The sequence below is a fragment of the Manacus candei genome, unplaced genomic scaffold, assembly GCF_025592945.1.
Source record: "Manacus candei isolate 608988 ecotype Guabito, Panama unplaced genomic scaffold, ASM2559294v1 h1tg000017l, whole genome shotgun sequence".
Taxonomy (NCBI): domain Eukaryota; kingdom Metazoa; phylum Chordata; class Aves; order Passeriformes; family Pipridae; genus Manacus; species Manacus candei.
Genome location: NW_026138065.1, coordinates 17,111,461 through 17,137,664, shown reverse-complemented (window position 1 = coordinate 17,137,664; position 26,204 = coordinate 17,111,461). Strand labels below are relative to the sequence as shown.

The 26,204-nt window shown below is 40.8% G+C and overlaps 2 protein-coding genes and 1 long non-coding RNA gene across 10 annotated transcripts in view; 1 reads left to right on the top strand and 2 right to left on the bottom strand.

The window, feature by feature from the left end:
• LOC127469156 (uncharacterized) overlaps positions 1-995 on the bottom strand; it is a 643,570-nt gene extending 642,575 nt beyond the window's left edge. For all 4 annotated transcript variants that reach the window (XM_051783174.1, XM_051783175.1, XM_051783176.1 and 1 more), the window contains exon 1: positions 741-995. In XM_051783174.1, the coding sequence (XP_051639134.1) occupies positions 741-951 (211 nt within the window). In that variant the 5' untranslated portion in view covers positions 952-995. The remainder of the gene's footprint in view (positions 1-740) is intronic.
• LOC127469161 (uncharacterized) lies at positions 9-6,047 on the top strand. The gene is made up of 3 exons (XR_007903872.1): positions 9-80; positions 3,317-3,408; positions 5,913-6,047. It is a non-coding gene; the product is annotated as an uncharacterized LOC127469161 (long non-coding RNA).
• The window catches only part of THADA (THADA armadillo repeat containing), a 162,288-nt gene continuing 139,503 nt past the window's right edge, over positions 3,420-26,204 (bottom strand). For all 5 annotated transcript variants that reach the window (XM_051783093.1, XM_051783094.1, XM_051783092.1 and 2 more), the window contains 2 exons: positions 5,883-6,049; positions 3,420-4,755 (listed from right to left, as the gene is read on the bottom strand). In XM_051783093.1, coding sequence (XP_051639053.1) covers positions 4,363-4,755; positions 5,883-6,049 — 560 coding nt within the window. In that variant the 3' untranslated portion in view covers positions 3,420-4,362. The remainder of the gene's footprint in view (positions 4,756-5,882; positions 6,050-26,204) is intronic.

Genomic DNA, 26,204 nt, shown 5'->3' with positions numbered 1-26,204 from the left:
CGCTGGGCCCGCCCCGCCCCAGCCCGCCGGCCGGGCCGCCCTGAGTTTGGCAGAGGGCGCCGGCAGCGGTGGCCGAGCAGGTTGGTGGATAGGGAGTGCCTCGCAGTTAGCCCCCGGTACCCCGAGCCAGGTGTGCCTGCTGTGGCGGCAGCCCGGGTAGGACGGGGCGGAAGCAGCGGGGAAACAGCCGAGGCAGCGCTCACCATGCCCTGCGGGCTTGGCCCCCGCGCAGCGCCCCTCTTCGCGTCCCTCTCCAAAGACCCGCCGCCCTCGCGTTGCTGCCACCCCCGCCAGCGGTCCGGGAGCCGCCCGCGCTCAGCGGCCGCGGCTGCCGCGGAGCGGAGGGTGCGCGGTGCCGCGGGAGGGGCGCGGCAGTGCGGGGGACACTTCTTCCCCCAGCCCCTCCGAGAACTAACTTATGCCACGTAATTGGTTTGAAACAAAGGTCGGGTCCGCGCTGCCCCGGTGGGGCCGGCGGGACGGGGCTGGGCAAGGGCGGCCCGCCCCGCCGCTTCTCCCTTCTCTTCGGGGAGCTCTTGTTTGGTGTTTATTTTTTGTTTTTCTTTCTGTTTGGAGTCTAGGAGAAGTTAGCTGGCAGGCGCGGATGCGAGGCAGCGTTAACGCCGCCACCGTCCGGGCTGATACACGACCCCCACCCAACCCCTCTATGCACCTCTCTCCTCCCGCGCCCTGCACCCCTCCCCCGTCTCCCTCCCACGCTTGCCCCCTTCACTTCTCACCCCCCGCCGAGGTCCTGTGACCCGCCGCACCTCCCCCCCCGCCGCCCCCGGTGCCCCCCGCGGGCGGAGGCAGCGGACGGTGCCCGCAGCGGGGCTCCCTCCTGTGACGGGGCTCCCTCCTGGGATGGGCCCGGCCGCCGTCCAAGGCGGGCCGGGAGCCGCCGTGCAAAACACCCCCGCCCCCCCCGCGCCGATAAGGCCGCGCAAACATGACTTTGTGAAAGGCGGCGGCGGCGGCTCCTCTGCACCCCCCACCCCGTCCCCTCCCGCGTTTGTTCGGCCCCGGGACAAATGGGAAGGAGAACACAGACGGGCAAACGTGTAAAGTTTTATGGCTGCTGAAGCCAGCAGAAGTGTTTGATCGTCTTTAGCTTCCGAGCAGGAATGTCAGGCCCGCGAGATCCAAGCGTGCAAACCTGACCACGTCAGCAAGAGCGCGGCGCTGTGAAAACACATTTGCAAAGCAAAGAAACTTCGGCGGGGTGGGGGGGGGGGGGAGGTCATCAGAACCCCTCGCTGCGGGGTTTCAGACTCGACTCCCTCCGCCACGCGGCTCCCGCGCCCATTTGCTTCCTCCCCTCCTCCTCCTCCTCCTCCTCCCACGCGGCTGCTGAGGGGGGGCTGCAGGCGGCCCCCGTCAGGCGCCCCCCTGGCCGCCCGGACGGGCGCTGCCCGCGAGCCGTCACCCACGGCGGGACGGGCCCGGCCGCGGAGATCGAAAATCCCCCGGGGAAAGACGAGGAGCTGGGGGGGGGCGGAAAGCCCAAACCTCGCTCCTTCCCGTGTCCTAGCCGTTCGCTGGGGCCCGTCCCCCCCTCGGCGGGTGTTGCTGGACGCGGCTCGGCTGGCCCCGCTCCCGGCCCCATTCCTGGCCTCGCTCCCCCGTTCCCGGCCCCTCCCAATGCCCGCGCGGCTGGCGGGCTCATGGTGCCCCCTCGCGGCCGCCGGGCCCGCCGGCAGCGGCTCCTCCGCCCAAGAGTGCCGGGAGAGATCCCACGTTCCTGCCTCTTCCCCTCCTCCCGTTCTGCCGGGGGGCGACGGCTCCTGACCCGGCAACAGGCCCTGCCCCGCACCCGGGGAGCCTCCGGGGCGCGGGAATGCCGCGGACGGGCGGGATAACGTGCATCCCTTCCCATAACCTCCTCCTGGGCCGGTCGGAGCTGCCTGCGCACTGACCCTCCCACACATCTCTGCCAGCGAAACATCACCTCGGAGCAGATCCTGCCCGCCAGCCAACCGAGAGTACAGTTTACGATGACAGTCATGCACGGATCAATGTGTCATCGCCATTGGGAGGAATACTTTGATAAACTGACTTTGATCAAATACACGACCGATAAGCGCTCTGGCATCACGCTTTGCTAACCCTCTCCTGCAATCGCTGCACAGGGTTTAAAGGTTCTTCATAGAGTAGTTACACAGTAACGCAAGCCACTAGCACCGTGTGGTGAAATGTATGCGCGCTGATATAATTCTTATTTGCTCTCTATAAATGGAGGTGGGATGACAGAGGTTCCAGTTGCATCTTAACACCACGATAAGGAAGACCGAGTTTTTGAGCTGTTTGGTTACTGATTAACCAAGCCGTCAAGGCTTCACCAAATTACTTAAGTTTTATGGTCACTTTGGGTGTACTACTATGCTGTTACCTCTCTGTATTTACTCATTTGCCAGTATTAAATACATATGTAGATGCATTTTTAATTCTACCCCGTTAAAAAAAATTAAAAAGCCAATGTTACTAGATAGTCTTGTGCTACCCACTGACATGAGCGAGGTTACGCAACTGATACATACAAAGTTGGTTTTGTCTCTTACTATTAAAAGCTGTTGCCACACTAGTTCAGAAATTATGGAAAGATGTGGCAAAACCAGCAGCTAGCTGTTAATTAATTGTACAGGTCTTGCCTATATTTTTAAGAGTGGCTTCCAGACATAATCTGGGCTGTTCCTTCCCCAGGAGCTCAAATCAGATGCAAACGAATTCATTTTTAGCCTAACTTGCACCGTGGCCTATTAAGCTGGGTAGTGGGCATTCTGTGAAACATCATTTCAGATTCCAGCATTTCCCTTTTGCCTATTGAAGCCTCAAGTTTCATCATATATTACTTATAAAAGTAACCCCAAATCCTGAAAACTTACAGCCACTTCTTGTTATCTTTTTTTCAGTAGTGACTTTGTTTTGTGCAGTGTTCAGGTGTCCATTAGATCCAAGTCAGCAGCTTAGCTCGATTTACAGCAGATTCTATTTAAACTCAAGGAGAGGGCAGCAATCGGCTATCGGGCACCGCAGCACGCAGCCACTGCGAGCGGCGCCCAAGCTGAGCCTACCCGGGCTGAGCCCGATGCCGGCACTGAGGGAACCCGGCCCTGCCCAGGCTGAGCCCGGCCCCGCTCTCAGGGAACGGGCCCGTCCCGCGTACGGCGGTGCCGCGGCGCCACCTGCGGGCCTTGGGCCGCAACACTCACCCCTTACCTGCGTGTGATCGGCATTTACGGCCAAACTCTGCTCACACACCACTAGGTGAGGAGGCTGAAAGGAAACAGTCGTTCACTGGACATGTTCTTCTTCCTAGGAGACCGAAATGACGGCGTACAGGGACGCATATCCATATTTTGGGGGGGCCTGGCCGTGCTACAGCCGGTCACAGCCCTTGGCTACAGGAAGGTAACGCAACCTTTTCAGATCAATATTTATTTTCGATGTCTCGTTTTCATACTGAAACCCAGTTTCAGTTCCCAGAAAAATACATTTCAGCACACAACAAGCATGTTTGTGTTTCAGACACAGCATCACCATGAAGCACTCAGAACAGTCCCCAAAGCCACCCCACCTGAGTGCCGGTGAGAGCATCTCTCAAAAGCAAGGGCTGGAGCACAGAAACACCTCTGGTAGCTTCAGAGGGGCCTCACACTACTCAGCAGGACCTTCCTTTCCAGGCCTGCTTGCAGAACAAGGGGTTTTGAAGTAAAGATGAAACTGTTTTGTTTGCAACGGAACAGCTGCTTTGTTTTGAACACAGTAGTCTTCATTTTAGAGGCATTTTATGAACGTAATTATTTGATTTAAAGGAAAAAAGAGGCATGCAGAACTCTAACTAATGCTGTTTCCATGTGTGAAACAAGGTTACTACCAAAGTGAAAATCCTTGCCTTCCTCCAGAGGAAAATACAGTAAAATTTGAAATATACTCTAAAAATTGCCATGAACAAAAAAGTCACTTTCAAAAAGTTTCTTTTTGAAACACTTAAAAATAAAAATAGCATATTAATTTAATAATTAACATGCTACATTTTGTAAGGAGACCAAAATAATACACTTTTTCTTGGTACTAAGATACAGGAGGTAAAATATGGGATAAAATAGAACTACAGGTGGCCTGCACCTGGATGAATGGAAAATATTAGGTTTACCTGCTTTACTCCCTACAGTGGTTGCAATAAACAATGGTCAGCTGAATGAAATTAGCAAATGCATTTAAAAGGAACAGCCTCCCACAGCACATCTGGTAAAAAAAATAAAACCATGGACTAATATATAAAAATGTAATTTTAGCCTGAATACTGAACAGTTTGTTGCAGATTTACTGGACTCATCCTGACTCCTTGAACATCGCTGGAATTCAGTCTCCCTGAGAGAATGTGTCCATGTTCCCTGAGGATGAACTTTTAGTAACATAGTTTTCCAGATTTTCATTTTTGCAAGTATCATCAGACTTCAGCAGATTCAGTATTTTAAGACAGAGCAATATTCTCTCATTTTGAATAGCCAATCTTGTGAATTCTGCAGTTTTGGAAAATTCTGGAGTTGGAGGCAGTGCTTGAAGGTGGTGTTCAACGAGCTGGGCTTGGTCCAGTGCTGTTATTGATAGTCGCTTCAGTTCTCCGTGATGTGGTAACGTTAGATGAGTCATTGATATGAGCTGTAAAAGGTGCTTACTCAGTTGTCTAGCATGAGTCAACTTCTCTGCCCAAAAATTCACTTCTCCTTTATCAAACAGATAATCATCTTCTTCCTTAACAAAAAGAAAACCAACAGTGATTAGGAAATGACTTGTTGTTTCATAATAATGAGAAAAACATAGAAGATACAAAAGAGGATATATACAGAAACAGGTGCCACAGAACCGCTTCTTTATATTAAAAAGAAGGTAAAAATTCACATGCATTTTTTAAAGGTTTGGGAACTACTTTGTCAAAGAAATTTTACCTTCAAAAATCAGGCAGTTATGGTACAAGTCTTGGGAAACAGTGGAAGTAAATAGTAGTCCTAATCCTTAACATGTGCTTGAAACAGTCTTATATTTCACAGAGACCTCTCTGTAACCAGTATGGTAATTTGCTATATCATGGTGCTTTTTGAGTGGATTAAATGAAAAAGGAAAATTGTATCAGTCAGTGAAACTTAGAAAGGCATACCTAAACCATAGGCTTAAGAAAAGGTCTATAATATATTTCATGGGTCATATTAATTGTCAAGAAACTTCTCAAAGATGTAGCTGGTCCTGCTCCTTCTGGTTTACCTTCCAGCATTATTTTGACTTTTACAGTCTTTTCAAGACAAAAAGAGCACAGCGTATTATATAGTATTATGCTTTACAGAACCAGCGTGGCGAAGTTCTTCTTTACAGAAATAATCCTTCTGAAGACAGTAACTGATGTAAGCAAGGCTGTTTCATGTGCTGTGCAGAACCAAACATACGTAAGATGGCATAAAGTTACCAAATATTTAAATGCCAACTCTGGAAAAGCCAGCAGTTGGGAGAGCACTTTTCTTGAACACCAGATGTGCTTGGCACCCACAGCAGCAGATTAAATTCAAGGCAAGCCATCATCTGCAATAATACATTTCAGCCTCAAAATATTTCAGTCAACAATGACTTGTGAAGTAACTCTTGGTTTATTTCAATGTTTGCTTATTGATCTCTTTAATTTTATGCTGATATTGCCAGGAAACAGGTATCAAACTCTATTTTTATTCTAAATATTATCCATGTGCATTTTTTTTTAAACTGTAAATCAATTAATACTGCAGTAGTGATCATCAGGCTTCATCAAATGAGATGTTACATTCTATTCCTACCACAAGACTGCAGAAATGCAGTGCTTCCAACATGATATAGCAACTGGTTGTTAAAATTACCAGGGCTGAAGTCTCCGAATCTCTTTTCAGGTCGCTGTCTCCCAGCAGCCATTCCAGCAGGATCAGCACACCAGTATGGATCTCTCCCCACCACTGGAGCAGCTCACACAGTATGCCAAATGCTAAATCTAAGGCCATTGGAGCATTCACTATCCTAAGTGCAAACTCTGTTAATAGAAAATATGTGTAAGAACACAGAGCAAGACCACAAACATTTTCAAATAAAATCAGCACAAAAATGATTTCTTGAAAACAGATGCTGAATGTAGAATGACGAATTATACAGCAAATAAGTTAGATGAATGTTTACTTCTGTGCCACTTGGGGCCTTCCCTCAATTCCAAAATAATACATGAAGCAATTGAAAATGCTGATGCTTCATTTTTTCCCTCCCCATGTAGTGACATTTATTAATTTGGGTTTAAATATAAAATATGTCTGTTACAAATGTCTCAAGAGACAGTCCTGATCCTATTACATGGTGACTATTTTTACAAAACTACAGCTATGCCTTAGATCTGATTTGATGTTTTCACTGGAACTCAAAACCTACAACACATGATATGTTTTTAAAGGGCTGGGATATAAAATGAATAATTATTTGGTGTGCAATCTCTTTATATATAAGACAGACATATATACGCACACATGTAAGAGAGATCAGGAACAAAGACAGGCTTAGAAAAGACGTTTGCGAAGGGAAAGGCAGACACTGTTTACAATATCATCACAGAGCTATAGTTATACCGTTTTTGGCACCATGCCAGAACTGTACACAAAGCCATCATCCACAGTGTATTTCTTCCTTAAACTTCCTCACTGCTCGCATTTGGGCAGATGCTGTTTTGACTGTGTGGGTCCTAAGGCTGCCCTCAATAATAGAGGATATAAAAATGCCAGAAGTCTCATTTGCAGGAGAACTCCAACAACTGTGTTCACAGGTAGGAGTTTCACCACTCATAACATTAATGCTTTTTTTTTTTTTTTTTTTTTTTAAGGGGATGAGGGAAGAGCACTGGAAGAGGAAGAGCTAATGAACAAGTCCCTGTAAAATCCCTATTACTGTAAAAAGGATTTGGGCAAAATTCATCCTTGTCCATAGTCACCAGCAAATGAAAAAATGTTCCCTGAATGGTCTGTCTTCTAAATAATGGTATCATAAGGACATGCCATTCTTGAAGGATGTAATTTGCAAGCAGTTAAGACAGCAGAATCAGAACTATTTGATAAAAATCCATATAGACATGGAAAGCAGACCTTACTTTTTGTGTCTGTACTTAAGCACTTCTCATGAAGCAAAACAACTACTGATATAAAAGAGGCACAACAGTGCAGCTGAGACCTATCCCTCACAACCCACTTTCAGAGCTGCAGCACAGACCTCTGTTCTGTAACCTGTCCCGAGGCCTCAGGCCAGCTGCATGTTTCCTGGACTACGTTGGCACAGACAAGAAACTCACAGTAAAACACCAGGATTCGGCAAACACGCATGCCAACGAATATGGAAATGCAGGAAACATCTAAGGGCAAAACAGACCAATGGAAAGATGGGTATGTGTTGTTTGACAGACCAGGCAATGTACCGAGGACATTGGGGAGGATGAATTAGTTTTTGAGACCCTGAGGACAAAGGACCATAATAAGGAAGGGAATGAAGGAGAAAGAACAGATGGTCCCTTCTTTATCCTGGAGTTAGATGAGGGTAAATGGAAATCTCCTTGAACAAGCAACAGGAAGGCAGGCAGTCAATCTCTTCATGACACTAATAATGTTACATATACAGTTTGTCTCTGCTAGACAGTAAAATCAAATGTTCAAATCTGCTTTCTTCATGTCAGGAATTATCACCGTATCAGGATATCCCTGAGCCTTGTCTGCGAGGGAGAGCTTGCAATGGTGCAGTGCAACATTTATTACAGGCAATGGATTTTTTTAGGTATTATTTTTTCTGACATTTCCTTCCAGGAATTTCTTTGGGTTTGTTTGTTTGTTTTCTTTTGTTTGTTTGTTTTTTTTTTTTAAAAAACCCTTGCTTTCTCTACTGCTGTGCCCCATTTGGTACCAGTCTGATACTCTAAAGAATGGGCACGATGGTTGTCCTCTCTGTTTTGATTTGCTTAGGCTCAGATAGAAAACAGTTTCATTCAGGTGCAGTAGGGACATCAGAAATACTAGCCATCCTCAGAGCTGGAAGAACAGAGATTAAAATGGAGTCTGGTGTTCTGAGCCTGAAACAAACATCTTGGTTATGAACGCTTATAAAATGCAAGAGCATTTAAACCCAGCTCTTTTGAGTTCTGATGATCCTTCAGAATTTTATGGATGAATGCCTACAATTGTCAGTGTTTATATAAGATCTCTTGCTTGTGTCACTTTATTTATATTTGAATATTTAGCAAATTCAGGGATGCTGGGAGCTAACAGCCAAAAATGGTATTTCCCACTACTGAGTTTACTATTGCTTTGGAGGACTGATTATAGATACAACTGCTATTTTCTGGGGGCCTTCTCTTCCTTTTTAAGATTTAGACTCCTTAAGTATAAATACAGTGATGCTCTCTTTGTGAATGAGAATGCTGGATTACTGAGAAATGCACCAAGAAATAGACTTGGGCCTCTAATTCTGTTATTACATGAACATGCTGAAAACTACCAACAGGTAGCAAAATAAGTAATGCTGAGGTCCTGCTTAGACTGAACTTGCTTGCTAGCAGTTTTTCAACAGCATGACACAGAGGAAAAGGCAGTTTTGTGGTCACAGATTATGGCAGTCTTGTAGAGAATCCTGCAAGTTGCAACAGAGGAAATGGCAAGTCTGGGTTTTTTTTGTTGCTGTTGTTGGTTTCTTTCTTCAAAGAAAAAAAGAGAAAAAATACAGGAAAAACATGTAAAGGCAGCATAGCACACAGTAAAAACATGAAGACTGAACACAGCACTGACCCAAAAGATGCCAACCACCCTTCTGTGAACTGCAGACACCATTTAACTGATCAACCAAACTCACGTGTCAGTTCTGACATTGAGACCAGAAAAAAACAAAGCAACATCACTTTGATAATGCTAAAACTTAGGGTTCAAAAATTTGGGTAAGAGCCTGCATACCCTTGGCTTTGTGCTACAGAAGGCAGCATAGCAGTGTCCTGGTACTTCAGGTGTTGACACAGACTCAACAACAGATCCAAGTCTGGCAGATGAAGAATTTTCACTTGCACCTGCCCATCCCATACCACTACTGCAGAGTGTCAGGAATGGCTCCAGAGTTTCTGAATTGCTTTCTTAGCTGCTGTTACTTACAGAACATACTGACAAAACCAGTTCACTCAAATTTGATGCTAGAATAGTTCAAGATTAGATTGTGGACTACCGATGCCACAAGGACAACAAAAGACATGTAGCATATCTTGGAGTGCTGAAGTAATACAAATGAATAACAGCAAGCAAAGTTATGTATATATATACCCAGGATTTAAGAGGTAAAAAACGCTTTCACAGGGGAAAATGTTCTATTGCTTTGATGACCCCTAGCTCTAAAAGTAACAGCCATGGATGCTGTAACCAAATACAGAATCTTTTAAGATACCCAAAAAGGTGTGTCTCTTCTAAAAATAAATGTGTCTTCACTGATGTTTTAACTGCTTACAAGAACTGCTCCTCACATCATCACTGGCTTGCAAAAGCAAGGCTGATTTTCAAGAAACCACATATTACACACGATGCTGTGTTCATGACTCATGGTATGACTTCAGAGAGTGGTCTGAGCAAAATGGAAGTTCACCAGGGGCAAAAAGGGCAGGTGGCTCTCCATTTACCACAGCTCCCTCAGGCCATAGGCCCCTGATGCTTACCTGGTAGCCAGCTCAGGCACTCTGCTGATCACCAGGTAAATTAAAGCTCAGAACAGCCGAATAGGCATTTGGCACACAGCTTAGCGTGTGGGTGCTCCTGCTTGGCTGGCAAGCTGAGCTGGTTGCCCTGTAGTCAGAATTGGTATAGCTGGGGGAGGGAAGATCACAGGACAGCACGGGGAAGGAAAGAAGCCAAAGGGAGAGAGAGACCTCCCCGTTTAGCAAGCTGTTAGCCCAGGTCAGCTCTCATCCCAAACTTCCCCATCAGAGCCTTGCAAACAAAATGCTAACAGAGATTATTTAAATGACTGAGTATTAATAGACTTTCATAATATAACTATTTAAAGTAACTGAATAAAAAAATGTCAAATGACAGATTTACAGAAGCGGCTCACAGCTGATTATTGACACAGGAACTAAACCAGCAGAAATCGAACCTGGAGACATCTCTATTGCCAAACACTGAAAATACAGTAGAGCTCCTTTCACAACAGTTCTATAGACTATCAAAACTGTGTTAAAAATATAATTTTTTAAAATTCTGAAACATGCATATGATCCAATGTGTAAAAACATCACGAGCGAGATAAGCATCTTACTAAACAGGCAACTACAGGGGCTAAAATACAAAAAATTCTCTATGACTTCAAACAAGTAGTTACAAGCAGAAGAATTAATTCTACTCATTGAAATGAAAAATAAAGATAAGAATCAGGTACTACGTGCTTTTTTTTCTAGGAATTGAATTTTCATAAAGGGAAAAGGGTTAAGTACTGCAAGTGTTTCAGTCTTTGTGAATCCACCCACTTAAAAATTAGACCTCCCACATACGCATTCATATACTCCAAAAGCTTTGATCATGCCAGATGTAAATATTTCTTCTAGTAGCCTATTACATGTCCTGCAACTACACAATTGTTCTCTGTTAAAGCCTCAGCGATATTATGGGGAACTGAAAGGATGTATTAAGAGCATATACACAGATTTTAAGGACAACCATAATAAAATACAGGCAAAATAGAAAAGCAGAACATATTCCTTGCCTAACACAGCATTTTGTAATTGGTTTTATACTGGGAATTGTTAACTAAAGTTCATTCTAAATCAAAGAGTAATGCAATTTTTGTAAACGCATACTGTGTTCAGAACCAACATAAAGAGAAGTAAAACTGCAAGGCAGCTTAGTGTAACAGCCCTGAGAGAAAGCCTCAGTGTACCAATGGCAAGGAAGTTTTCAAGGAAAAAATATAGGGTAAGTTCTTCCACTGAAACTACAGAAAGTGTTTTGGGCAGACTATTTACCATCTGAACTGGTAATATATTTTTTACTTTCTTGCACAAAGTGCTGTCTACCTAGGTATAAACAATAATACATCACAATCAATATGGTACGTCATAACACCCTGATAAAATGAGGTAGTATGCTTGCTTCAAAAGGCAAGCATGGACATTTAAAGCAACAAAGATCACTCTTGACAAAACTGAGGATTTATCTCATGTTTTCTGATACATCACCATAACAAGATTCTGAGTATCAAGCAAGATATCAGGTTCCCATCCAATTGACAGCAGATTCAGCATCGCAGTCACTAATATCTGCAATATTAGATTTGCAAATGGAAATTTTCACCCAACCACTAATCACTTTTTGTTGTATTAAAGATTTTCTTCTTTTTGGTGTTCAGTAATAGTCAAGTGTGCCCCCACTCTCAACATATCAAATATAAGGGATCTGAGTGAGGCAGTGCCACAGATATATTTTTTACTTAAAATATGTGCTTATTTATGGCTAGGCTTCACAAAATTTAAAAAAAAAAAGAAATAAAACCCCATTGGCCCAACCCAAGAGTTAAAAGAGCTTAGAAACTGCATTTCTTACGTTGAAATAACCTGTTTATATGTTCTACCTTGAGGTACACAGGAATAGTGCAACTCCACTGCAAGTCAACACATAGGTGTCTTGCCACCAGAAAAACAACAGGGCAGAAGAAAAGCAGTAACAGTACATAGAAAGCAAAGGGATGCTCATACCCACTCAGTCTCCATAAATAATATTAGAGTGCTATCAGCTTTCTGGGCACTAAAATTAAAAGAGGAAAACAGAGAAGTAAAACAAAATGAAACAAACAAAAAAAAAAGGGGGAAGAAAATGTAGAAATGGTAACTGTTGTATCTGGATAGTTGGCAGATGGTTCTTGCAATTGCACTGTGTCAATTTAAGTTACAAACATCAAACTTTCCACTTTTTAAAATGACCATTTATGTAAAATCTAATATATAAGCAGATTCCTTCTCATAGTGTTTCATAAAATCAAAGGCGATTAGATCATTTCTATCCTCTCGAGAAATAGTCCCTAGATGACGTACAACCACTTCATCTGTTTTCCATTTCCCTGCCTGAGTCTGTTTTATAGCCGTGCTTTCTCAGGATGACTTTAAAAAGAGGCCCTTCCTGACATCACCCAACACGATGTCAAAACACAACACCATTACAAAACAAACTAATCAAAACTAATTTCTTAATAGTTGCAGTCTCTGAGTAGAGTGGCAGTGATGCTGCTCTCAGCTTTGACCTTGATTATAAACAGATCTGAGTTAATAACATGTCTGATTATGATGGAAACTTACAGCTCAAGACTGAGTAGAAAATTAAAGTCCCTTCTTGAGCAAAAAAGCACACACATATTCATCTTTTCAAGCCCTTTTTTGGAATGTGAACTGAACAATATATTTCAACTCAGAAACTACATTTTTTCCCTTTTTAAATATATAGATATATGAATACATAAGCTTTTCCCATGTGAGCCATGCCTTCTGTACACAAAGGGTTTTATTACAAAACAACCACAGCTCACAGATCTGTCAGAGGAAATGAGCATTTGGACTTTACCACTTACATTACTGTTTTTGCAGAACCTCTCCCCCAAAGCCAAGTTCCAATTTAAACAGCAATACCCCCTGCCTAAACCCACTCATGCTTTTCCTTTTGAAAAGGGAAAAATACTATTCAGCTAATTATTTAAAACACTGCCAATGAGAACATACATTTTTTAACTCAAATTGTGTATTTATTGGAAAAAATTAAGATAAATACAGTTTTAAAACCAGTATCACTAGAACTAAATACTCTTGTTATTAGAATATTTCAACTATACATAACTTTTTGCTTAGCTCTGATAAAGGTTACTGAATGTGAGTGAATGAGATGTATATTACAGCTCTGCTGTAGGAACCCAGGAGACACATCTACCTCTGTATCATAGCTGGAATTTCAGAATAACATCTGGGGAATGCTGGTAAAAGGTTTGTTATTTAAAAGATAAAGGAATAAGGAAAAGGTGGGTAATCAATATAGACAACTTCAGAAAATTCTTCTCCTTCAATACCTGTAAAACAGTATAATTTGGGCAGAAAACTCAAAAAAGCGCCACGAAACTATTTTAAAAGCAGTAATAGAAAGGCACACTTTCCTTTATTGCTATGGAGTCACAGCCATGACCATCACAACTTGCATAAGAAGCCTATCAAGATCTGTAAGCTGCTGTCCTGTTTACTCAATTGCAATTAAAACACTGATAAGAAAAACACATTTAATAGATTATTCACATGAACACTCCATTTAACATTTACTATTTCCAGACTCCAGCACTGAGCACATACAATAATTTTCCATGTATTCTTTCTTAATTTTTCAAGCGTGACCTTTACATAACAGTGCCACTGAGTAATTAATAGAGCTAAATGAAGCACTGTCAGTAAATAATCAGTAGCCAGTCTTTGATGGATGAGCTGATTCTAATTCAGTCCATTCACTTTCAACTTTAATTAGTGGCATTGTATTCTAGAAAGCAAACAGTTCTTTCATCCATGTGATGATCTAACCTTGTCTAAGTGGGCTGAGAACAACTTGTAAGGTGTTGACATAAATTTCGGAATACAAAGTAAAAAATCACAGTGCTTACACATTTTTATATTATGTAATTCTTCAAAATGAAGTAATATAAAGTGCCCCCTGCAAAAGCCACTGATTTTAACAAGTGCCATACACACCAATAAATCTTGCTAAGACAGTTAGGAGTCTCAATGTAAAAGTTCTCTCTCCTTTTTCTTTAATTAAATCAATTGATCTGAATTACTAAGTGCATGTTGGTGGAATTTTTGCAAGACACAAATACAGGCATAAAAATGCTATGTATTTCTACACAAGTACTGATACAACACTAAACCTTCTTGGTGCTATAACCCTTGTTCTAGATGCATGCTTGACTCAGCTGATGACAACTGCTAAGCAAACTCTTCACTTCTGAATTACTAGAATTTAGAGTAGTTTTAGATTACTGAAGAATTTTCTAATTTTCAAGGCCACTTGGGTTACAACATGCTTTGATCTTGTTCTACGTTTTCTCCTGAATGACAGTTTACATTGGTATTTCCCATCCTTCTTCCAGCAGTTCTATCTAAAGGGTGGGATAAGGCAAGAGTTGCAGATTCCTGAAAACTGTGGCTGTTGAGCACACCTGAGTAGAGACCTGTTAACTTACCTCAAAACATCTGATTCCAGTGTATGTGTGACTTACTGAATTTTCGAGCAGAATAGCAGAAAAGCAACCTGGGAACCTCAGTCGTCGCATCTGTTCTGATACCGTATAATGAAATTGTATGGGGAGAAACTGTTTTTAAGATGGTTTATATTTATTTTTTATCTTTGTGTCATATTACTTATTAAAAAATGGTGACATTCAAAATGAAATGGCTACAAAGCTGTTCTTATGGAAAGTGCCATAAATATTTTGTATAATAATTTATGCCAAAATTTTCATGATGCAGTCTCAGCTTCCTTACTAGCCATTTCCTCACCATTTAAGAGAATACTCTAAAGAGCAAAACCCCACAGAAATTGCTCACCATATGAACACTTGATAAAACCAACCCCAACCACCCTTACAAGCTTCCAATATAATTCAGATTGTCTGTCTTATTCAGATGCTTTCTAAAGGTTGAAACTTGTGTGTGTCAAGGACAGCTCACATCATTTTTACCTTTTTCTTGACAAATATGTACACAGATACACAATGCTATGAAAATGTAATTAAGTTTGCAAACACACGGTAATTTGAGAAGCTACCAGGACCACAATACAAGGGATTAGTACAAGTGACCAAGAAAACGTTCTTCTGTTTTTTCTGCCAAGACCAAAATGCCTTCCAATGCCTGCTGTAAGTTGATTTCTATGCAGTATAGTATGATCTGTTGTACAAAGTTTTCTGACATTACAGCAAAAGAAGTCAGCCTGACTCTCGAACTATGGTCTTACAGGCAAGCAGATGCTGCCAGGGACCTCCTATTCAACAATTCAGTGACTACAGATCACTCAAGGACAGTGATCTAAGGAGAACTTAGGGGCAGTTTTCCTGCAAGTGTCTAACAGGTAAACAGCCACAAGCCTCAATCAGGAATGGAAAATATCTTATCTCTGAAAATTTTTTCAAGAACATTTTCTCTCCATGAGAGAACCTTTACTCTTTTCACTGGGAAGATGATGCACCAATGATTTCACTTGAGAGTGAATTAGTTTCTGGCCCTTCTTTCAGAAATGACACATACATATTCCTCACTCTACTAACGCAAGTCTTGATCAAAATATAGGTTTGGTGATCCTTATCACCCTAGTGAGGCTGAGGCATTTCTAGAATCAGGACTCAATGTTTCTTCCCAAGAAGATATTCACATTAAAGAGATCCCAAGGAGTTGTTCTCCTCCTTTTTCCTTCACAGCTCTTGCCACCTAGGTGACTTCTGGATTTTGCACCTTTAGCGACCCAGGATACTTCCATTTACATGGGCAGGTCCACACCTATTTGGAAATCACATGACTTACTTATATCTCTCTTACTGAAACACCTGAGGCTCTGGCATTTCCATACAACTGCAGTCTAAATGCATACCAGCTGGCTTAAGACTTGCTAGGAAGCTTCTACCTGTCATCAGGGCATCCTCTAGCAGGCTCCAAGAGAGTTGGATGGTATGCATCCATCCCAGACCTCTGGGGGGTGGCTACCTGCAACTTCATCTGCATCTTCAGCAGACACACCACAATTCTGGAGGCCTCAGCACACTCAGGTGGATCAGTAAATTGTAACATGGTTTGTATGAATTACTTTGAGGCCTTCTTCCAAGTAAATTTACAGAAGGAGCAGAACCTGCTTAGTCTTGCATAAAATGTAAATATATATACACAGACTCTTTGACTGATAAATAGTATTCAATCAGTAACCAGAGTTCTTCAACAGCAAGTCTAACATAGATACCAATATACTTGTCTAACAGAGATTTTACATTTGTCTTTTCCATTTCATTCAAAGTCCTTTGAGGAATTGGTTTGTGCCTCTTCAACTGAGAAGGAACTAAGATAGTGCTGTGAATGCTCTCCTCAGTGTGCTGAATATAAGTGCTCTTTGCACAAGACACCACAAAAATTAAAACATTACTATGTGTCTCACATAGTAATGCAGATATGAACTATGCAACACCAGGGACTTCCCCACCATAGGGAAGAAAACTCTCCTTCTATTTTCTATGCATTTAATAAATGGCTTTGACCTCTCTTATTCAAAATATTCCAAAATATTCTAAATAGGCAGAGAAGACAGAATGGCTAAGTAACCTGTGACTCTCAGTCATTCATCGTGATATGGAGTGCTTCATAAATCACTTGCATTTAGAACGATGTACATGGAAAGAAGGAATGGCACTATCTATTCTGCAGACAGAGTAGACAGTCATGAAGATTAAAAAATTTGGACTGGTTTTATGTCTGATCTGAGACCTGTTTCACTGAGGAGTCAGCACCCCATAATGCTTTAATATTCAAAATGCATTTCCCTCTGGCTTCAGCTGTGTGTGCTCTGAACTCCTGCAAATCATGCCCGCAAGGTATCCAGCTAAGCATTCGGCAAAGTAGTGACCTCCTTTCCAAACTCTGCTTGGAATGACTTGCTTACCTGCACAAAACAGCTCCCTGGGAGAGGCAGGGACAGAATGCAAATCACGAGAGCAAAACTAAATAGCTTTGACGTGTCTCTTCTTGTGATCCTGATCTTACTTCTTTATCACATTCAACTTGCAACTGAGGCAGTAGTACTGTTGGAGATGATAGTTTCCTATACTGTATGTTCCTGATTCATCACTAGAGCAAATCTGCACTGTCTAATGAATTATGAAAGAACTTCTGTAAAAAAACCCAATAGTGATAGTGTAATTTATCCTTGCTTCTCCATACATGCAGCAGTACAAGGTTGAATTAAAGTTGGATTTCCTAACGTTTGGATATTTGACCTTGCAATCTTCCAAATATTCTTGGTGTGGGGAAAGATGGGAGGAGCAAGATGGCAACATATATGTGTAATTTGCCAAGTTTCAAGAAAAGAAAAAGAAATCTATACCTTACCCAAATAATGCATTTTATTGACTCTCATGCATCAGAAAAGTAGTGAAGCCACAAGGCTGACCACTTGAAACTAATGAAATGATAGGAAATGGTAGCACCTGTGGAGGTGGGAGGTATATCCATAGCACTGCTCCAGTGTCTTCTACCTAGCCCCAGTCATCAGACTCCATGGTATCTCAATACAGGTCTCATTATCTTGAGGAGCTAAACCCTGAGTCTGACACTTGGCCTCACGACTACCTCCAGTCACAGTGTCCCAAAACACAGGAAAGTGTTCTGCTTTATCTTCTTTGTCCATTCTGCTTCTTTCACACATTCTTTCTCTTTTGAATGTTTCAAAAGCCTCTCTCATTATGTCTTTTCACCAAAGAACTTTTTCCTCCTTTCTCCTCCAGTATGCCCACCTCTCATACTGACAAGAGTGAGTCTCCTCCCCTGACCAGATTGAGCAGCACCTCTCGATCCCTTACTCTCATCATTTCAGCTTATCTCCTTCAGCATTCAACCAAATTTTTCTAATTTACCCTCTCCCCCTTCTCTAACTATCCTAACCACTTTTCAGAAGTGATGACTCATCTCCCCCCATTTTGCTGACCACTCAGAAGTATTACAGAAAGCACAAGAGTTTTTATTTAAAGTCTGTGAACACAGTCTGGACCAGAGCTACCTACAGCCATGGCTGTACAGTCCTTGTGAGGCAATGTTCCCAGCACAGAGCATCCTCAGTAGTCCTGCTCAGAATATAGGTAAAAAAATGTCAGGAGTATAGAAATTTAAGCTGCTTAGTGAACACAATCTTTGGAGGTTTTAGCTTTTAGGCTCCTTTCACTCTCTATTGTGTATATATCTACCTGTACTGAAAACTATAGCATTTTATAATCCTATTTCTCAGCCAAATTTGTACATATTTTACCAAAAATGTCCTGCATATCCAAAGCATACCCGTGTAACAGCATTAAAAGAAAAGGCCTTAAAATTGTTTTATAGCCTGCGCAAATATAGCATTTTCTTCTAATTTCCCATGTAGAATCATGTCTATGGTAACAAAAATCAAATAATTAAAGTTTACAAAAATACAGTATAGAGAAAACTCAGCACCAACTAGTAAGGATTAACATGAGTAGCTGAAAACCAGGATTTTATACTGAAAACTGTTAGGCAACCCTAACAACAGCCCATCAACCCTCCATATAAAAATATTCAGTTCACACAATTTAATTTACAAAACAAATTACAAAGAGAATGAGATGGAAAAGCAGAAGGCAGTAAGTTTACAGAGGTCAATTCAAGATCTGTTGAAAAGGTGCAAGAACCACAGAGGATGAAGTGTGAGGGCAGGCAGAAATGAAGGGAGCACTCAGTGCATAGAAAAGAATAACTCTGGTATATTTTATTAAATTAGACTGGAAATCTGAAAAAATAAACATCAAAGGGATGTTTTTCCCATTTTTAAACAAAATAAGGAAATCAGGAGGCATGTTTCTGTGTATGTGTTTTCTACCACAACAACTGGTCCAGCTGCAAAATTTCAATCCAGACTGACAAAAAGGACAAGGGAATCTGAAATATTAAGTCTTGTTTCTATGAAACTAGCCAGCTGGGTAAAGAAAAAGGCATACTGCTGTCATGCCTAGTGAAAGGCTGAAACTTCAGTCATCAGACATGAGAAAATCCACTTATCTGCGAAACAAATCCATGAAAAAAACCCCACCAAACTCCAAGCTTCCTTCACTTCACAGCACAAGGAACTTTTGTTCCTTTTTTTCTTTTAATTAAATAATGCCATTTGAAGTTACAGTCCACATTGTGACTGTAACATATGTCTTTAACATAAAGACTCTTTCTGTCTTTAACATCTTATTTTTCATCTGCATGTTTCAAACAAGTTTCCTTCAGGAAAGGCCATATTCTGCTTCACCTTGCCGTGGACAGCACTAGTTGAGCCTTTATCACTAATTGTGAGATTCAAGTAAAATCCTCTAATTTGGAGAATTTACCTTTATTCTGTGACAGCCTCCTGCAGTGGCACCCGTATGATCACAGTAAAATTCAAAATACATTGCAAATGAAGGGAACTGACAAGCAAGGGCTGCCTGTATTGTCTCTACGACTTCTATGAATGTGAAACAAACCCACTGTTTGTTCTACAGATCAGAATATAAAAGAATTCAGTTTGTATATGTAAGTACTACTTCACCCTGAGATCTCTTTATCCCTAGGTTCTCCTCACATCCCACTTTATTTGCACTCCAAGGTCTGTGCTGACCTTGCACTAGGGGAGCAGGAAGTCACTGGCTCCAAAGTATCAAATCACCTGTATTTTGGTATATAACCTGAAAGACTATTTCCTACCTGAGTATGATTTTGCCTAATCTACCTAACAAACGTTTCTTTCACAGAATCATTACAGTTGGAAGAGATCTCTGGAGATCACCTAATCCAATGTCCAAGGAGGTTGCTTTAGGAGATGGAAATCAATATTGAGAACATCTTTTCTGAAAGGCTCTTCATTAACAGAGTTTATTAGATCCTAATGCTACTGGGTTTCAGAGAACATGGCACATATCTATTTTCCTGATGTTTCTGAGAGGTGGTGGTGATGGAATATGGTATGTTAGTATACTATATTGCAAGATTTATATGGAATAATTTATATTTGGGGAATTTGAATTAACGAAGAAAGATATTTTGGAAATTCAATTCTTAGTTGTGCTTCTTAATGCCTGTACATTAGACAGTGAGCTTTCAGTAAGTACAAGCAAATTAAAAAAATTTTTTTTAAAAATATCTATCTTCTGCTGTTTATAGCAAAAGTAGGTTAGGTTGAGCACCTAAATGTAACAATCTACAGTCCTAAAGGTCTAGTATTACAATATACAGATTCTGGAATTAGGGAAGGTTGGTTTTGTTTCGGTATGAGCTTGTAAGTACAGCAAAAAGAAGTCTAAAAGTGTAACTGTGGTCTTCAACACCAACATGAAATCAGCCTGTGTGTGTCTGCCCATGCAGGAAAGTAAAAGGGTAATTAACATAGTACACGAAAAAAATGAATGGGTTTATTAATCCTGGTAACAAGATATTGTAAGTCTAAGCTTCACTGTGATCAAGCCAAGTGCATAAGTTAATCAAGACCTTCACTAAAGCATTTCTGTTAACACTTTCATCTTACCAGTGGGAATTATTTATAAAACGGTTTTCCACTGCCAGCATGACAAGGTGATCATTAACACAGCACAGACCATGTGAAGGAACAAAATTAAAAACATGCAAAAGTGGCATTACACTGGTACTGTAAGCAGCTGCCATAAATAATTCTGCTCCTCAAGGTGATTTCAACAGTCTTGCTCTAAATCTAATAAATCAAAAGCCCTTTATAAAAACTCTAATTCTCAAAATTTAAATTTCTAGCCTTCCCAGTGATGTTTAACTTTACCTTCTCATGCATGAGAAATCGATTTGTTCAACCAAGCCAGTTCCGAGTTCCCCTTGTAAGAGTTCATTTGGAACTGATTACAGAAAAAAAGAGACGTTGAGTTTTACACATCTTAGGTTTTGAAGTAAGAGCCCATTGTGTCCCATAACTGTTTCCCACCCCCACCATCAACACACCAGGAATTAAAGAGAGCAAATCAATGGGAAGGCTGTGACGCAGGGAATCAGTAATACAACAAAACCAACATCCATTCTAGGGTGCTGCTTTGACTATGGCACAGGTAGGTACTATCTTGGTCATTAAAAATTCTGAATGCTGACTTACATGAAAACAAGGTGGTGGTTTAGGTTAATTTGCAAAGGTACTTATATTCTCTACCTCACGCCCACCCACACAAACACAAATTAAATTCTGCGTGCAAAAATCTGCTTGCAGAAATGTATCATCATCTCCTCATTCTTGGTGAAATACCTCTAGATGCAAAACATTACAAATAAGTATCGATATCCTACATGCTTCCATAAGTAAGACATTTACCAAAAGTAAATTTATTATTTCCCATAGCAGTATACATGCACTTCTTAGCAGACATTTCTGTATTCTTTCTGTGAATAATACAGATATTTAAATTGACATTTCCTATATTTAGTTCATATATGAACCGTTTACAAACTAGATGTCTACAGTACTGAAACAGACTTTTAAAGTTTTGCACATTTTGGACTATGAGGTAACGAGGGTATGGAAATAATTCACTGAAAACTCGTAAAATTTAGCAAGTTCTCCAGCCCGTCACATGATTTGTGCATGCATTCCATCTCAGCCTTTACAAAGAATGCCATGTGTGTAGGGATGTGCTTACCCAGGGCTCTCCCAAATCTTTCCCTTCAGAACTTCCAGCATACAGTACTCAACTGCTCTGTACATGAAGTTAATATTCAGGATACCGAAAACATCAGAGGCTTTGGATATGCTGGTCCATATCCATTTGAATTTCTGCATCTTAAGCTGTCCTAGGAAGAGGGGGATAGTTGCAGACTATGGGCAACTAAAGCCTTTTTGTGCACAGTCCTAATTAGAATAGCACCCTATTTGTTCCAGCTTTCACTTGGGCCAGGTAACAAATGATTAAAAAGTTACCACTAACTTCCATATCCTGAATTTTAACTATATCCTGGTTGGATGCTCCGAGAAAGTGGGCTCCATATGAAATGAAATTATTTTCTTTTAATTTGTATGCAACTCCCTTTAATTCCTGCAATGTTCTTCTTTCCCTTTTCTCAATTCTCAATCATTAACCAATTCTTCTTGAAGTAACAGGATTTCTTTTCTATTGTTGCTTGGTTATTTTTCAATACAATCTAGATAAAAAAAAAATTTTTATAATAACTGTCCCTCACATCAAACTGCTCAGATCTGTAGCCATTGGTCTTTCCAAAAGAAATCTCTTGGGACAGCTTTACCCTTTCACAGCAGCACTGAAACAGAAGGAGCAGTGTTAATAAAAGAACTGCAGCAACTGGTCAGCAAAACAATGCAATTTGTGCCCAGACTTCATCTTTACAGATAAAGGACAAGCTACAGCATTGTTAGTGAAAATTTCATTTCACTTTTTCTAACTGATAAAATTGGAGTCCATTTATTCAAATAATACATTTGAACCTTGGTATAACAAGAGCTGAATACAGTAGCAAAACGTCATACGGACTATAGGCCAGGTCCTGCAACCTTCATATATCACAGAACCTCTATTATGTCTCTAAATCTGTTAAAATAATATTTCACAAGTCTAAATGTGCTTAAAAAGCTGAACATTCTTCTTGATTCTTAGCATGCCCACAATTAGCAATGCAGAATGCCACCTACAAAAAGCAAACAAGAAACCAAACCAACAAAAAATCTACTACAACTCTTCATGACCTATAGGGTGGATAATACAATTTTTTCCCCCTGGCCTTCCCTGACATTCTTTCACACTCCTGTGGAACAGAGTACTTTTGCTCCAAAGCATTGGCTCTTCTGCACTTCCAGCTTGTTTAGAGAAAGCACAAAATAGCTCTATTCAGAAGACTATGATCAGTCCTTCAGTTTTTGTTTACTCCTGCAGAGGTTGACTGCATAATTTACTGTCCTGGTTTGCAAAACTATTTTTTCAATGAATATAATTAAGAGTGCTGGTTACTTTTCTATAATTAATCAGGAGTAAAAAGCAATGCAATAGAAGAAACAAAGAGATTTTTTTTTAACACTAACATACTATAGTTCTCTCTCAGAAATAAAGTGAAATGCTTTAAAAGAAAAAGATGATCAACAGTGGTGCTATTTTGCTTATAGCAAAAGGGCACACACTTGTTAATCTAACAGGGACAACACTTTTACAGCATATATCAGAAAATCTGGTTTCATAAGCTTAGAAAGTTTCATAAAAAAACTGCAGGAGGGTGTGAATTCACTTTGGCTTTAAGTCAATGCTTCTTCATTATTATTTTACTCACACACAAAGACTCCAAGTTTAGGAGGTAAGCTGTGGACAGCCTTTCCCTACAATGGCATCAGAAAGAAAAAAAAAAAGGCAGTCAACATATTCAACAATGGGTCCCTGAGCCCAAAGGTTTACTAAAGAGTTTTCTGAACAAAAATATTTAAACCATATTTCCAGCCAACTGAAGATGTCCTCTGTATCTAAGGACAACAGTTAAACACTATTCAAGAGTCACCATCAAACAATGAAACAATCATACTACAAATGCAATTTTGAAGACCTAATTACTTCCCACTCAGATCTTCCAAAAGTTTTCATAACAATAGGACGTATTTTTAGGATACAAAACTAGAATGTCAGGTATAACAGAAATATTACTACAAATACACAAAATATACCTGTTAGCATGAAAATATGATCCAACTAGGCTGCATGTCAAATACGCTCCTGAAACAGCCTTAAATTTATTCTAACAGAGAGACCAGATGAATTCATTTACACTCCTAGACCTCAATTCTTTCATCCCTTGCGACTGACCTGTAATTGTTACCTTCTTAGAACTATTACCACAGATGTAAAAAAACCCCAAATTACAGTTTCTAGCCACAGTAAGTATTTCATAATCTCTACCACGTGTCATTTTGCTTTCTGGAACAAACTTCTTAAATATAAGGTCATCATAGTCATCAGGTAGTCACCAAATAGCACAGGTATTTACCACTTATTTAGTTTGCCAGGATTTAAATGGCCATCATTACACATTTGTCTCTCTGCATAAATCCTACTCTGTGTGCGTGCATAAGGAAGTACTGACCATTAAAAGCACAGAAGGGAAAAAAAGGTGCAGCCAGAGGCAGGGTCCCTTAAGCAGAAGGCTCAACATTCAACATTTTCAGAACTCTCTCCTTTTTCTGTGTGAACCCTATTCTACTTACGATCCTATAATTACAGATAGCTTGAGTATGTTATCAGTGATGTTACCTTCCATGGTTTACACTACTTTTCAGTAACATCTAGTGCTCTTCACCGTGCAGAGTGTTCTAGTAATTCTCAGCAGAGCACCCGCTGCCTCCCTCACTTGGGCCCGCTTCAGAGGATTCCCAGAATACACACACAGCTGTTTGACCTTCCTCCTGTCCTCAACATGCCTTATCTAATGTAACTGAAGAGATGTCATCACCTTACAGTGTCTCTGAATACAGAGTCCTACACTATGTTTGAATATAATACCACAAACTGCCGCCACTACTTTACACCTCTCCACTCAGGCCTCAAGTACTGCTTATAACACAGACTATCACATAGATTCCATGCATAAGCTTTTGAAAGTAAACTTAATTTCTAGAAAATCATCTCATTCTGCAACAGGAGCAGCTCTGCTCTGCTCCTGTGATTTTTTGTTGCTTTTGACTGTATCAAAACTTTTCCATACTCTCTTCTGCTTCTGCCTGGATGGATCTTGTCTATGTCTATTCTTCTTTCTACTGCTTAAAGGCCATTTGGATAAATGCCACCTCCCATTTAAACCCTAACATACTGTTCTTTCATAGCAGGTTTAGAAATCCAGTTCTGTTTAGTGAGTTGCACATCTAGTTACCAGAATGCAGTTATCAAGAGTACTCACAAAGTAGAAGAAATCCTTGAGCTGATTCCAGAAAAAAATTTCATTAACCTTCCTTCCACTTGTCCCCGATACAAGGAACATAAACATATTTTGGCTAATATGATTAGCAGGTTTCCATTAGTAACCCAGACTACGCTATGAGAACTTCTGGACCATTCCCAAGCACCCATGGCATATCACAATACCTGACTGGGAGATTTTTCTGACCAACAGATTCCAAAATTATAAGCACCTCTCAAGATAGTCTGAAAATCATGGATGGCAATAAGCACTTTTTAAATGCTCTTTCCAATTGGCTGTTTTTTCTACCCAGTGCATTAGGAAGGATCTGAAATTGACCCATTTTTAGGAAGCTCTTAACTTTCCACACCACAGCAGCTGTATCATAGCAAGTCACATATTTAGAATGAAAATGTTCAGTCTTCTTTATGCAGCTGTAGCCACCCATCCACAGCACTGCCAACCAACCTCCATTCTCAAGCTGGCTAGTGGAAGAGCTCCAGGCACTTTCAGCACAGCTCTTTCTACAGTCAGGTTCTGACTTTGTGCTTTTTGTAAACCCCCCCATCAAAATGCTAAATAGAGAAGAAATTAAAATCTCAGAATAGAGAAGAAAATGCACAAGTCTGACTTCAATCAAGCAAAGGAAATCTATCACCTACAATTCTGCCACAGACTCCAGTTAATGCATCCTTAAACCAGTTTGCATGCAGTTCCCTAGTTTACGTTTGGGCAATTACCACTTATTCCTCAAAGCCAGACAGCTGGCAGAACTGGTTTTAAGACCCACAACTGAAGGAGCTGTCTGGGGCCTCAGAGGCCTATTAGCCTAACCTGAACATCAGGGCAAGTCACCTAGTGCATGAGAAAAGCTGAACCCTACACATTAATCTTTGTCCAGGATCAGAGTAACCTGACATTTCTTTTATTCACCACAGTCCTCCTATTTGCCTCACTGGAAGGTTATGCCAGTACAGAAGCAGAGCAAAAAGTGGTGAATCTGAACCCTAGTTTGGCAAGAGGATGAACACACCAGTCACATGAAAATGAGAGTTCTGAACAGACTGTTAACATCTCTCCTTTATATTTCATCGAGAGAGACACAGCGACTTAAAACTTGCATATTGCACACAGCAGTGTTGCACAGGTTCTAACCTCCAGTTATTTTCCATCTCCAATCCCACAGCATGGACTTAGCACTTTGTAAGTAAATAGGGGGTTAACCTGACATGCTGATGTACTAAAGCTTTAGGAAATCTATTTAATGCATTTACCCAACCATAAACATGTGGAAGAAAAGCTCCTTTTGCTACGGCCAAAATTTGCACTTATTTTAAGGAATAGTTTAAAAACATAGTTTCAAATGTCAACAAGCAGATGAGGCAACGAATAAAATAAAATACCTTTCTTTACTGTTTCCCATGCAATATGTGGGATGCTTTCATCATGCAGCTAAACACCACCGATGTCAATGGTATTTTTAGCATTTTAG